Source organism: Trichosporon asahii (genome assembly GCF_000293215.1).
Source record: "Trichosporon asahii var. asahii CBS 2479 unplaced genomic scaffold scaffold00018, whole genome shotgun sequence".
In the NCBI taxonomy this organism is placed as follows: Eukaryota; Fungi; Basidiomycota; class Tremellomycetes; order Trichosporonales; family Trichosporonaceae; genus Trichosporon; species Trichosporon asahii.
The window spans coordinates 395,193-409,312 of NW_014040906.1; the positions used below are offsets into that span (position 1 = coordinate 395,193).

Consider the following 14,120-nt stretch of genomic DNA (forward strand, 5'->3'; position numbering starts at 1 on the left):
GGCCGCCTGCTCGTACGCCTCGGCCTCGGCGAGATAATCGAGGACGTGGTACATGATCGCCTCTTTGCGCTGGAACTGCGTCTGCGCAGGCAGGTGCACTGGCGCGCTGGCGTGCGGAGGCGGACGTCGCGCGCGCCAACGCCGAGGCGACGCGGGAGCGTATCGCCGCCGAGCGCGCGGCCGAGGCCAAGCCCGGCGCCGACGCCGAGGCGGCCAAGAAGAAGCAGCAGAAGGAGAAGGAGGAGGCCGAGGAGCGTGCGCGTCGCCTCGCCGCTGCGCTCGAGGATAGCTCTGTCCCCTCCTCTGCGTCTGGGAGCCGGATCATCCAGCCAGCAGGCGAGAACAAGAAGCTGAAGGAGGCGTGGGAGCATGTCTCTACGCCGCGGGGCGCGCCTGGTCCTCTCGCTAGCGGCGCCGCATCGGCGCCGACAACGTCCGCGCCCCCCAGCACGAGCTGGGAGGAGGTCTCGGCCCCCTCTGCCCCGCAGTCGAGCGACACGAGCAGCGACAACCTCCCCTCCAAGCGCACGACCGAGAAGGCCTTCGAGGATACGACGGGCATGCCTGTCGTCTCCAGTGCCAGCGCGACGAGCACGAACCCGAGCGTGCCCCAGCCCTCGCTCACCCTCAGCATCTTCACGCGCCCCGGCTCGCTCACGGTCAGCCGCGTCATGGCCGCGCTCGGCATCAACCTCGTCCTTCCCTTCATCAACGGCGTGTTCCTCGGCCTGGGCGAGATCTTTGCCCGCGAGGCCGTGCGTTTCGGCCGCATCTGGTGGCGCGAGAAGAAGTCTGGCGACGCTGAGAAGGGATGGACCGGAGGAAAGGGCACGGCCGGCGTTGGTCTCAGCGCCGCTGGCTTCTAAAGGTTGTCGTAAAATGTTTTATCGTAGGGACCATCAAGACGTAGTTTGTTGTTCACACCGATCTGTCAGAGAAGGATAGGAGTCACCATTTTTGAGTATGCACACACATCTTAGCCTAGCGAATCTCGATACATGCAAGGAGGAGGTTACTGAACTTATTGCTTCGACTACAACTTGGCACCCTGCTTCACCTGGTATCCGCCGTTGACCTCCTCCCACTGCGTCCCCTTGTCCCAACCGAGCCAGGATTTGATGGCCGCCGGCCCGCCCTCACCAGGCGTGAGCGAGTTGCCGCTGTATCCAGCTCCCTTGACTCCGGGTCCCTGGCCCTTGGCGGGGTCTCCGTTAGCTCCGGGAGTGACAGCGAGCAGAGGCGTATTGCGGAGCGTGACGATCGGGCGCTGATCTCCCTCAGGCTTGCCCTCGAGCTCGCTATACTCGAGCACAGGGGTGACGCACGCGTCAGTGCCGTCAAAGATCTTCTCCCACTCTGCGCGTGTCTTGCTCTTGAACGCCTCCGTCATCTGCTGGCGGAGCGTGTCCCACTCGTCGAGGTTCTGCTGCCTCTTGGCCCAGGAGGGATCAAGACCGGTGCCCTTGATCATCTCGCGGAAGAACTGCGGCTCAAGTGAACCAACAGCGACGTATTTGCCGTCCTTTGTCTCATACGTGTCGTAGAACGGGCATCCGCCGTCGAGCATGTTGGTTCCCCGGGGACCGGCGCCGAGGGGTGTCTTCTGCCCCATCCTGGGCATGGAGGAGAGATAGCTGGCGCCATCGACCATGTTGGCCTCGACGACCTGGCCCTTCCCGCTGACGCCGCGGGAGAGGAGCGCAAGCAGAATGCCCTGGAAGAGCACGGCGCCGCCGCCTGCAAAGTCGCCCAGAATGTTGGTCGGCGGGTGCGGCTTGTCGCCCGCCCGGCCGAGCATGCTCAGCACGCCCGAGACGGCGAGGTAGTTGATGTCGTGCCCCGCCATGGCCGAGTACTTGCCGTCGCGCCTGAATCCCGTCATGCGCGCGTAAATCAGCTTCGGGTTCGCCTCGAGCAGCGGCTTGGGGCCCAGACCGAGCTTCTCCAGCACGCCCGGGCGGAAGGGGTCAATGAGCACGTCGGCGCGCTCTGCCAGCTTCTTAACTAGCGCAACGCCCGCCGGCTGCTTCAGGTCGACGACTACAGATTGCTTGTGGCGCGCCAGCATGTCCTTTGTCGGCACAGCCGCGGCGGCAGGCGACGCGCGGTCGACACGGAGCACGGTTGCTCCGGCATCGGCCAGCAACATGCCAGCGAACGGTCCTGGGGTCAGCTACGGACCACGACGCGAAAGCATACCGGGAGCGAGACCCGCGAACTCGAGCACCTTCAAACCGGTCAGAGCAGGTGTTGTCGACATGGTGGTGATCGTGGATGAGGATAACGAGGAAGACGAGGAAGACACGAGCTAGTGGGCGGAAATCAGTGCCCAGCACCACAACGGTGGCTTAATAGCCGGCCTAGGCTCGGCACTCGGCAAACTTCGACTGACCGACCGGTGTCGGGGAACCACCACTGACGGCGATGAGCGACGGCCGCCGTGCACCATGCATCATCCTATGTGAGCGTATGACACTAAGACGACTAGCTTGTGCATGCGCTTAAGTGGAAGGAATGTCTGGGCATGCATGGTGGTGGCTCACGTACAAGCTCCGCGGGCTCGGCTTTCGGCGCTGGCCGACACACTGACACTCTCTCACGTTGACCCACAAGTTTCGTGAGTAGCCTCGAGATCAGTCCAGAGCCTGCATTAGAGCATAATATGCATAATGAGATCGCATCAAACGCGGTCCGCGGTCAGTGTAGTCCAAGTTTTACAAGTAAGAGTGAGAGACCTCGTGAAGAGTCGTTGCCAAAAATATAGGGAATGGGGGTATAACCTTGTGATGACTGGGGTATCGTAAGGGAAGGGGAGACATGCTCCTCTCACTCAGCTTCATGCGCTCATCGCTATTAGCGGCGGAGGAGGGATCCGAATCGTCGCAGTCCCTTGGACGGCGTCGTCGTGACGGGGGGCAGGTTGCTGCGTTTCGGCTCTTCTGGCACTGGTGGGACCGGCGGCATCGCCGGCAGGCTGGAGCGGCTGCTCGTCGAGTGTAACCGCCCATTGACCCGGTTCGGGAGTGGAAGCAAGTCGTCAATCTCCTCCTCCACCGTGCCGCGCGGGATTGTCGCTGATGTCGAGGTCGAGAGCGAGCGCGGGATGTGGTTTGAGCGTGGCGTTATGTTGCCGTTGCCAAACTCGATGAAATCCTTCGAGCTCTTCGACAGCGTGTGCCCGTTCGCGCGCTTCAGCGAGTCACCTCGCGAGAGGCTGACAGAGATGGACGACTGGCTGGCGCCGACAGAGTTGACTAGGATGCCTGTTCCGCGGCGGGGAGCAGCAGGAGGGAGCTCTCCGTTGCTGACACTGCTGGGACCATACGAACTCGGTCCGATAGAGCTGATGGACGGGTTCGTGAGTGTGGAGTGGGTCTCGGTTGTGGGTGTCTGCGGGCCGAGTCGGAGGGTAGGCAGGGTGTAGCTGCTCTGCCCCGACGAATTGTTCGCTTCGTCCTCGGTGAGGGCTGGCGAAGCGGGGCGAGGAACGTTCGGGACGGTAGCCACATCAGCCATGAGCGGCGTCGTGTGCGTGGAAGCAAGAGGTGTGGCCAGCGCGGGAGACATGGGCGGCAAGTCAGCCTCTTCGATGGGCGGGAGGTGCAGGCTCTCCTCGGCGAAGACCTTGTTGTAGCGCGTGCGCAAAGCCTCCTGGAAGGCGATGTCGCGGCTGAGCTTCTGGTACGTCGCGAAACCCTCCTGGATGGTCCTGGCGTAGTCAACGATGACGTCGCCGAGGAAGGCAACGTTGCGCGCCTCGACCGGGTGACGTTCGACATAATCGGGGTCGAAGAAGTGCTTCTTGTAGAGAGGAACACCTCCATTGACTTTTGAGTCGACAGCAGCGTTGAGAGCATTACCAAGAAGCTTGGCGTCGGGGTTGCGCGAGTTGACCAGCTGACGAAGGTCGCGGTCGGACTTGCGAACAGCAGAGATGGCCGTCTGGACCGGCGAGATGTGGTCGAGATGAATGTGGATGATTTCGGCACGGCTCTGAAGAGCAGGAAGGTCGTTCGCAGTCGTGACGGTCGTCTTCTCGATCCACTGCAGGACGGGCTCACGCTCGTCGGGGTGCATGTAGTACGGGCGCGTCGTCTCGAACGTGTTGATGCTGTTGTACTTGTAGTAGTTCTGGATGTTCGGGTTCACGCCCTTAGCAAAGACGGGCTGCTTCAGGTCCGGCACGGGGCTCACAGTCGTGATCCAGATGACCGGCTCGGTGCCGTATCGAACAGACTCCGTGGGAGGAATCTTCGAACGGTGAATGAGCGCGTCAGGGTGCTTGGCAGCCATCTGGTCGCAGAATTCGTTGTACTTTAGCTTCGGCACTCCGCGGATGACAAACTCCTTGTCGAGATCCAGGCGCGTAAAGTTGCCAAAGTAGGCGACACGGAAGTACTCCGGCTTCGGGCGTGCTGTCGATCCGATGCGCTCCCACAGCTTGGCTTCATGGTTGAGAAGCTCCGAAATGCGAGCGACGTTGAACGTGATACGACGGTGCTGATCGGCCATGTCACGACAGATCTCGGCCGCCTGCTCGTACGCCTCGGCCTCGGCGAGATAATCGAGGACGTGGTACATGATCGCCTCTTTGCGCTGGAACTGCGTCTGCGCAGGCAGGTGCAGGTCTCCGGCGTGGAACTCGTCGACGAGCTCGCCCTGCATGGTCCAGTCATAGAGGTCGGCGTGGAGCTTGAGAGCAAGACCAGCACCGAGCCAGTCGCGAGCCGCGACGTTGATCGAGACGAGGTGGTGGACGAACCGGACGTAAAGATCGTCGCGACCGACACGAGAGAAGAACTCCATGAGGCGGAAGATGGCGGCCACACGCTCCTCCTTCCATCGCGGCGTCTGAGGCAGGTCGCGAACGGCCATGAGCAAGTCGATGAACAGCTCGACCTGGTCCAGGAAGGTGCCAACGTGCTCGCGGAAGTTGTTGTCCAAGTCGGCTTGGTGCTCGAAGACGGTGCGCAGGCGAGACACGAAGTAGGCTCGCGAGGCGGTTTCGGTTGCGGAGACAGTGCGATGCGTGAAGAGCAGTTCGAGCTTTGTGAAGATTTCGGTCTGAATGGCGTTGAACTTGCCATCCAGGACATACTCGGCGTAGATCATCGAGAAGAGAACGTCTACTGCGGCGTCACACAGACGCTCATGAGACGACAAGCACAGGGTGAGGATACGCTCCGCAAGTCCAGTAAACCTTGCCTGGTAGCCTCCATAGCGAGACCCAGTAGTCGCCTGATCGCGCGACTGCCAACCGATGGCGTTCCAGAGCCGGTGCAGCAGCGCGGCGCCTTCGTCTCTGAGGTCACCGGCAATGATCCAGGCAGCGCGGCGGCGCTGGAGACCTTGCTCCTCCAATGCGAGCTCGTCACTCGCGCACAAGTCGCAGAGCAGCTCAAGACACTGGGTCCAGAGCTTGACGTCGAACCTCTCCATCTCCTCAATGGGCGGCACGAACTCGGGCCGCGCAAGGAACTGCACGACCGCCTCCAGGAAGCGGATAACCGCCGTAAACGCAAGACCGGACAGGGTCAGCCACTGGCGGGGGAAGGCCTCAAAGTTGATGATCGAGTTGAAGACGGAGAAGGCTGTCATCAGAGTCTCCTTGGCCTGCGTCTCGCCCTGCATGTCGACGATCTCCTCGAACCATCGCACTATGTTGGCGCGAGGTGTCGCAATGACCAGCGTAAAGATTACAACCGACACTTCCGCCAATCCACACCTGAACGTTCCAGCTGGCGGCAGGCCCTCCTCCTCCTGACCGAGCAGTGCCGGTGGAGGCAGGTGCGAGACCAAGGCGAACGGATGCGACGAGGGGAAGACATCGGGAGTTGACTTCCATACAGTTGCCGACGAGCGGTGGCGCTCCAGGAGAGCCATGGTCGAGTCGCTGGCCAGCTCCTTGTAGGACTCGAGTAGGTGAGGCAAGATGGACAGGCAGTACTCCATGTTGTCTTCCTCCTGCGACAGCTGGACAGGGTTCGACTTGACGATCGGCGAATCCAGAAGCAACTGGAGCTGGTTCACAGTCCAGCCCATGATCGAGATAGCTAAGCGATTGCACTCCAACCATTTGATCTGGCGGCTGTCCTTGAGAGCCTGCGTCTCGTTGCGCGCCGAGTACAGGTCCTCCTCGTATCGACCGATGTGAGGCTTGATCCATCGAATGATGGCCGGGATTAAGTCTGCCCGAGTGTCGTTAAAGCTGAGCAGAGTCTTGACGATCTGCAGAATGAGGAGCAGCTTGTACACGGCCAGGTTGCCCTGCGCTCGGGTGAGTGTATCCGTAAACTCGATTACCATCTCCGAGATCTCGCTTGGCGCAAACACCTGCGCCAGGTCCGGCAAGATATCGGCGTAGTGTTGAACGGCCAGAGTTTGAGAGCCGATGAGCTTCTTGTCCGATGACAGCATGATGTTGTTGATCTCGCCAAGGATCTCGCGCGTCTGGTGCTTGAAGTCCGCTTCGAGTTGGGAGGCAGTCGGTCCCAGAGAGGAACCGCGGGATCGGTCAAGCTCTCGTGATCGGATGATGAACTTGAACATGCTGTGCCACACCTTTAATAAAGATCGGTACTCTTGCGACTCTGGTCGTCCCATGACTGCCTTCATAGCGCGCAGCAGGTGCGAGGCAGAGGAGGCAAAGGCGAAATGTTTGGAGGTGTAGGCGGCAATGATCGGGCCGAAAGACGGGAAGCGTCGGTCCGACTGCATAGCCAGCACCTTGACGAGGCCCTTGAAGACCAGCTCGTCTACCTCTTCTCGGCGGTCACCTAAGTGCGAGACTAAAATCGCAAACAGGGCGTCGAGAACAGGCTGCAGGAACTTTGCGATCTCGTCCTCGCCAACGAACTGGAACATCTGCAGCGTGTTGCACAGGGCAGCCGCATCGGCGCTCTGCCAGGCGAAGAGAGCGCGCAGGGTGTCGTCCTGCGTGTGGAGAGTTGAGCACAGGAACGTCCAGAGCGAGATCCTGTCGCGGAGAACGGTCATGTATCGGCCAGCATCGGCAGAGAGCTTCGGCTCGCCAGTAGACGGCGCTTCAAAGTACAGGTTCGGCGTTGGCTGCACTCCCGCCTTCTCCATGTGATATAAGATAAGCTCGTGCTTTCCGTCCTTGATCGAGGCGTTGTGAGCAAAGAGCGGGAGGTAGGCAAATGCGAACGGCGTCTCATGAGAGATCTCGCGCTCCCTCGTGCGGTGTCGGAAGGAAAGGAACAGGTGGCAGTCGCCGGTGCCCTGCGGCAGAGCGATCTTCACGAGTTCTCCAAAGGTTGGGCGATCGTTGTGGTAGTAGACGATCGAGTTGTACTGCCCAGTGGGAGGCTCGCCAGATCCACCAGCATAAAGGGAGTCTGCTACGATCGAACCATCCGCTCGTCGCACCTCCAGCGTCACTTGCGTGCTCGCAGGGATCGGGGCGACAGTCTTGCGTACCCTCAGTGTACCGCCGGCTGGGAACATGGTCGAGAACGATGCCGTCCACAGCTTGATGTACAGGTCATTTCGAACTGCGCCAGGCGGAACAACGTCGGGGAAGCCCAGACGGAGAGTTTGCGTCGTCTCGAGCAACATTGACGGGTGCTCTCTAATCACCTGGTCAAGAGGGCCGTGGAACAGTCTCAAGCCGAAGGCGATAGCATCTGCTCGCGGTGACCGGTCATAAGCGCGCTCGTTGTGCAAGATAATGTCAGCATGGAGGGTCGCGAAACTGGCCTCGTCACGGGCGACGTAGATCGGCATCGCCAGGTCCTCCCCTCCCACGTCTCCCGTTAGCCGGCTCATGGTCGGCAGCTCAAACACAGCACAGCCGAACGGGCGACGAATGCCACCCGACTTAGAAGACGAGAAGGATCCGCGCGACTGCTGAGTGTCAATAGTCCGTGTTCGCCGAGGCTCGTAACCGGAGGTCGTCGAGGCCGAGTCGTCTGTTATACTGTCCGGGATCGAGACCGAGCTTCGCCACTTGCTAGGTGCGTCGCTGAACATGGTGCTGCCCCTCCTGTTCTTCGGCCGTGTATCCGGCGACCCGACGGAGCTGGCTTCCGTTCCAATCTTCATGCTGCCGTTGCGGACGATACGACAGACAAGGTATGTTCCGCTCTGAACGTCGTCTGCCCTCAGGTCGGCGAACAGTGTTCGTAACTTTCCTAACCGCCGCTCTGCATCGCGCGCCGGGCTGCCGTTGTGGTTGAGGACGAGACAGTACTCTTCGGTGAGGAACCGGCTCTGCGTCTTGCTGTAAAGGGAGAAGAACAGCTCGCACGTCTCTCCAGGGGCACATGGGCTGGCGACAAAGGCACGGAAGTCGAAGAGGCAGTGGTAGCCGCTGGCAGCGTTGGCTGCGGCCGCAGCAGCCGTGTTCGTAGACAGCTCCATGCCCTCCGGGGCATCGGTGGGGCTCTGCAGGGGAGAAGACGGGCCGCGAATGGAGGTAGCGAGCGGGTGGGGGATCGTCTGTTTGCCGAAGAGGGCGTCCAGGGGAACGAGATCGATGTACGCGAGCTGTCGTCAGTGGCTGGTACGATCAACACACTCACCTGGACTTGGTAGATGTACGCGATGATTCCGCCCATCCAGCCAGAGCTCGTCAATGCTCGGTCCTTGTCCACTCCCACAACGCTGCCATCCTTGAGACTCCGTACTATGACCTCGAGCCCCTGGGCAACGTTGCACTTGACGAGACGTGAAACGCATTCCCGGCGAATTCGGACAAGCTCGTCGCTGCTGAGCATCTGAGACAAAAGTTGTCGGCGGCCCAGGAACAGCGCGTCGATATGCTGGACGACTGCGTTGAAGAGACGGTATTCGCGCATGGCCAGATACGTGGGCAAGCGCTGTTGTCAGCCACCACACAAAATGCACACAACTCACGGCATACCACTCCCTGATTGCACAAGCAATCTCGTCCACCAAAGGCCATTGCTGGCCAGCAACGGTCGAGTCACCGGCAGTGAGGGTTGGTAGCGGGGGCTGCTCCTTTATTCTGGGCTTCGCCGCGAGAACGAGAGACTTTGGTCGGTGGGGTCTTCGGATGACGTTACTGTTGCCGTTTGGTCGGTCGTCGGGGCCGTGCTCTCCCTCGTCAAGCTCATCGTCCTGTTCTCTTTCCCCGTCGTCGAACTCGTCCTCCTCCTGCACTGCTGCCATTCGAAGCTCGCGCGAACGGGCCTCTGCCAGTTCCCGCGCCTGCTCATGAGCGGCCGTGAGGACTTCGCTTTCGGTAACCGCGTTGTGTCGGACGTGGACTGCGGCAGCTGGGAAGATGCCGATCAGAACAGAAGGCTCTGCTTTCGGATAGAGATCGGGCGACTCGGCATCGGGCATGAGCATTGGCAGCGAGACACCTTGGACGACATATCTAGAACTGTTAGTAATGCGACTAGCGTAAACTTGATCACACGGACCCTCTGTACCAGATGGAGTCGTCTCCCTCCTCCGCGCTCCGATACTCCTCGAAGGCGAAGAACTCGTCGCCCACGTCGAGATTGACTTCATGAGGATTCGTGCGTGCAGAGTAAAAGCTGTCATCTCGACCGGCTGTTGTCGAAAAGGAGGGGACTCGCGGGCGGGAGAAGGTTGTCGGAGATTTGAGGGCGTTGTTGGGAGAGGCCGGCTGGGAGGACGACGGGTGGAAGGGGTGGACTACGAGCCCCGAGTAGATGTAGGGGAGGGGCTCCCAGGCGCCCTTTCTACTGCGAGGCATTAGCGCTTAAAGGAACGTTATGGTGGGTAGGAAAAATGTTGGATGTGACCGTGGAGAGGTAACGTCGATGTAGGAAATCGAAAGATAATGAATGGGAGGAAGGGACGGAAGATGGAGGGACGGATTGGAATGCTGATACGCACAGTAAGGAAGGGCCCGCGACTGCAGCAGCGGCGCCAGGCGTCTGCCCAAGGCTGTAACCGAGCGCAGACATGGTCACCGTCAGGCCCCGGCGAAGGCAGGCAGACGCTCAGGAGTGTAGAGGGGTGGCGAACTTAAGAACAGATGCCGTGCTCGCGACTCTGCGCCGACGCCAAGCGGGTGCTGAGCAGGTAGGCCTGGTGTGCGTACGTGCGCTACACGGCACTGGCGGACAAGGGGTGCGGTCGGATGGGCTCTCTGGCGAAGCAAGGTTTAATGACCCAAATCCAGTACCGGGGTGCCTGCCTGTGTGGAGGTGGGAAAGAAAGGCGGGCCGACTGGCGGGTGGAATGGAAAACTGGTGGATGACGTCCGTCACACACACACTAGGTTTGACTGGCGCAGGTGCGATGGCCGCTGTCGAGGATGTGTGCACTGGTGAGTTGCAAAGTCGTGGCGAGTGGATCGGGTGGTGTAAGGGAGTTGAAAACGTAGGATGCGTTGAATGTCGCGGTGGATTGGAAAGCGGATCCAGCGGACCAGGTGTCAGAGCTGGGAGAAAGGGTGCTGTACCATGGCGACCCTATGAATGAATAGCCTGTCGCCGGTTGGAACTCGGCACCTCGGCGCAGAACTCAAGCTAGCGCTCCTGCATCCCACTGTATGCATCGCGTCTCACGCGTGCGCCGCGCGTCCTCACTGTGCGGGCTGTGCGGGCACGCGAGTGGAAGGACAACGCACTGTGAGAGTGGAAAGTTCGGATGCATGAATTCGATCTGAATGCTTCCAGAAGTTGGATACATGCTGTCGTCGTGCATGCTCCCTTGTGCAGCGCTGAACGGGGAGCAGGGCCCTTTTAGGTGCAATAGGAGACGGCGTAGTGGTTCTTCGCGTTCCATTCGGTGGACTGTCGCCACCTCCGTCCTTTCCCTTTTTCGACCGCTCGTCTCAAGCCGAAACGCGACTTCCCCTGGCCACCGTCCTTCGTCGGCGGCGCCAGCCCAGCGCACCTCATACCCTGCCATTCCTTGCTGATAACTTGCCGCCGCGTATCATGTCACACATTCTCCGCACCGCGACCACTCGCCGTCAAGGCCGGGGTGACTACCGCATACCAATCGAGACGGAGGTGTGTGCATGCAGCTTGACTTGCAGCAATTCAAGCCAATTCTGATCAATTCGGCGTGCTCCCCTCGCTCGATTGTCTCGGTTCCTTTCGGCCCAGACCTTTGCTGCGATCGTGCCATGCGCCGCGTGCAGGACCGCTTTCCAAGACAGACCTCCACATTATCGCTTAAACATCGGAATATCCACTCCCCCGCTCTCCAAAATATTGAAGTATCCGATATCTCCCAGTCCTCCACACTCCGCACCGCCATTCGTCCCGACTCGACCCATCCTTAATCCTTCATATCCACCATTCTTCCCTTCCACCGCGTCCTCCGCCACTACGCCGTCATGACCGCAGTCAGAGGCCGAGTGAGGTGCGTCTCCTGATGAATTGCCCTGTAAACTAATCTGAAAGGGCATGCCGCCTCGCGGACACCTACTCGCACACCCGCTTCCACCTCGCTCTCCGCACCAAGACGCAGCCGTCGACATACCACCGACTCCTGCTGTTCCGTGTCAACAACGTCTACGATACCAATAATCCTGAAGCCGATATCTCCGATTCCAAGGAGGCTGTGGAGAAGGAGGCGCCGTGTCCTACCCTCGCCACCGTCCAGAACCCCGGTTCGGACAAGCCCGAGTTGTACTGCATGGAGGAGACTTGCCCGCATCTTGGCGCCCCTCTCAGCCATGCCGAGATTGAGATTGACGACATTGAGGACACTCGTGCAGTTGGTGAGCTAGAAGATGAGTTCCATAGAGCTGATCTCCCAGTTTGCCCTTGGCACCAGTACGATTTCGGTACGTTCTCTGCTTGGTTTGCCACCGACGAATACTGACGCCCCAGACATGCGCGACGGAAGCAGCTGTGAGGAAGACCGACTACTGAGAGACTGCATCGTACTAACTTCAAGCTACGGGACTGAAGACTTGCACATACAACGTCGAGGTGATTGGAAAGGGCGATGATGCCGAGGTGTGGGTCGACGCTCCGCACAATGATGGTGGCCATGAATGGGAGGTTGTGGAGTTCCGCGGAGTCAGCGAAGGTACGTGCACTTGTCTACGGGGAGGTGAACTGCGCATTGGGGGGTGAAGAATGATGGAGAGGACTAGGGTGTTCATGTTCCGCCAATCCGACGAGAACTTGGTGGCGGTGAAGTGGACGTTCGTGGATGAAGAGGGTCCGTTGGGGTCGGTTCCGGAGGAGAGAGCACAGAGGTAGAGATGTTGCTTGGAATCGTGAGAGGATCAGCGCTGCTGTTTGTGACTGTGTCGGCCGAGCTGGATAGGGGTGTGGATGAAGGTGAAAGAGGGAGCTTGCGCAGTTGACGTAACCCTGTCTCTGCCAAAGTCGCCCAATGTCTTCCCTCCTAGCCCTCTTCCAACCACAACAAACCCTTTCAAGCTCAGCAATCCCGCCCTTCCTGGGTCTCTGATCTTCCGTGGGAACCATGGGAGAGGCTCGGGCCGGGTATTACCTGCTCGCCGGTCCGCAGTGCCTGCCAGTATCACATTCCCCTCCACAGATGTCTTCCTCGTCTTCCTCATCTATCTCCACACCTGCCTCTGACATCCCATCACTACTCTTATATTCGTTCCGCTTCTATGCTGACAATGCAGAGTTCGCTGACCCGCCGATCCCTTCGCTCAAGGACCTCAATCTGGGTGATGGCCCGATCCCTTCCACCGTGCCCGGCCAGCCGCAGCTCGAGCTGCCATCTGAGCTCCCGACATCTCTCCTTGGCTTCGCCCATCTCGTTCTTGCCACTGCTGATCCCGACCTGAAGTGCATCCTCACGAAGGAGGGCGTTCAGCGCATGCGTGCTGGCAAGCTGAAGTCGATTCGCCCCACCAAGGGCGAGATTAAGCGCATTCGTGAGACGGTCGGGCTCCTGGACGAGCCGCCGCGCTTCGCTACCATCGTCCCGCCCAACAAGCGAGGCAAGCTGTGAGTAACACATAGACTGGGCCCGGTTCTGATCGATTCGCAGTGGCCGAGGTGGAACAGAAAAATCGCGAATCAAGATGCTTCGTGAGTGACCAGAACTGCAAGTTGTTAGCACGTCACTGACCTTTCCTTCCCTTCCCGTCGTTCACCACCTTATATTTGTGAACCCTCATCGCTCACCTGCTTGTCTCTCACTCTAACGAATGGCCTCCACGTTTGCCCGTCGTAAAACGACCTTCCTTCGGCGTCCGGAAAATATTTCTGCTCGGGTGTCGGTCCTTTTGCCTCGCTTGTGACCAACAGATGCTCTCGCGAACATCGAGCAGTACGCGATCGACCTTGCGTGGGACATCATCGCGCGCTTCGCCGAGTTTGAGATTGAGGGAGAGCGCCTGCCGGTCGAGTACTTCCTCGACTGGGCCAAGGTCGCGGAGGACGAGGCGAAGCACTTCTCTCTGCTGAACAAGCGGCTCAGGGTAAGTCAAGGCAACGAGTTTTCTGCTAATTATCGCAGGAGATGGGATCCTACTTTGGCTCGCAGACTGGTGCGTTCGGCAAAGCATGTTGGCTGATCATGGAAACTGACGAATTCCAGTGCACGCTGGTCTTTGGAAGTCGGCGATGGAGACGGCCGACTCCCTCCTGTCGCGAATTGCGATCATTCACCTCGTCGCTGAGGCACGAGGAGTCGACATGAACCCGTTGAGATGAGGAGTCGGCCGCTGTCCTGGAGGTCATCCACGCGGATGAGATCACCCGTAAGTCGCAGACGCTGTCAGGCAGCTCGGGAAGCGACGGAGATGGCTGCGGCCTAGGTGCTGTCAACGACCGTATCGTTGTGTCCCGTCTCTCTGCTTGTCTCTGGGCGTCTGAGGCACTTCACAAGCAACCAAATGGCCATTCCTTCAGCTGCGTTTGCCCCTGCCTGCTGACAATGACATCGTCGTCGCCTGGAAACGTCGATCGCTCGATTGCTGACGCCGATCGCAGATGTCACCACTGGTCACCGATGGTTCTCCTGGATGTGAGTATTTGGGGAAGGAGGTGGGAACAGGGCATGACGCGTTGCAGCCTCCCAGCCTTTCTCTCGCCCCTGCCTCTGCTCGACATCGACGTGGAGCTCGAGGGTGGAGCTGACGCCCATTAGCTGTGCCAAGCAGGGTCTCAACCCCGTCCAGCAGTTCCGTGACGAGGTGTCATCTCATTTCC

At 59.7% G+C, this 14,120-nt stretch overlaps 3 protein-coding genes across 3 annotated transcripts; 1 reads left to right on the forward strand and 2 right to left on the reverse strand.

Moving 5' to 3' along the window:
* Positions 1–1,033: 1,033 nt before the first annotated feature.
* On the reverse strand, positions 1,034–2,260 carry A1Q1_08108 (uncharacterized protein; the record flags this gene model as incomplete). Its single annotated transcript, XM_014326255.1, has 2 exons — positions 1,034–2,127; positions 2,182–2,260. The coding sequence occupies 2 exons, from the start codon at positions 2,258–2,260 to the stop codon at positions 1,034–1,036; spliced, it is 1,173 nt and encodes a 390-aa protein (XP_014181730.1).
* Positions 2,261–2,853: 593 nt separating this feature from the next.
* Positions 2,854–9,923, reverse strand: A1Q1_08109 (cytoplasm protein; the record flags this gene model as incomplete). Its single annotated transcript, XM_014326256.1, has 5 exons — positions 2,854–8,460; positions 8,544–8,738; positions 8,878–9,364; positions 9,411–9,695; positions 9,853–9,923. 5 exons carry the CDS (start codon positions 9,921–9,923, stop codon positions 2,854–2,856), a joined length of 6,645 nt encoding a protein of 2,214 aa, XP_014181731.1.
* A 1,385-nt stretch (positions 9,924–11,308) lies between these two features.
* A1Q1_08110 (uncharacterized protein) lies at positions 11,309–13,622 on the forward strand (the record flags this gene model as incomplete). The annotated part of the gene is made up of 8 exons (XM_014326257.1): positions 11,309–11,334; positions 11,376–11,761; positions 11,875–12,009; positions 12,584–12,911; positions 12,955–12,995; positions 13,215–13,387; positions 13,426–13,456; positions 13,507–13,622. The coding sequence occupies 8 exons, from the start codon at positions 11,309–11,311 to the stop codon at positions 13,620–13,622; spliced, it is 1,236 nt and encodes a 411-aa protein (XP_014181732.1).
* Between the last annotated feature and the right edge of the window lie 498 nt (positions 13,623–14,120).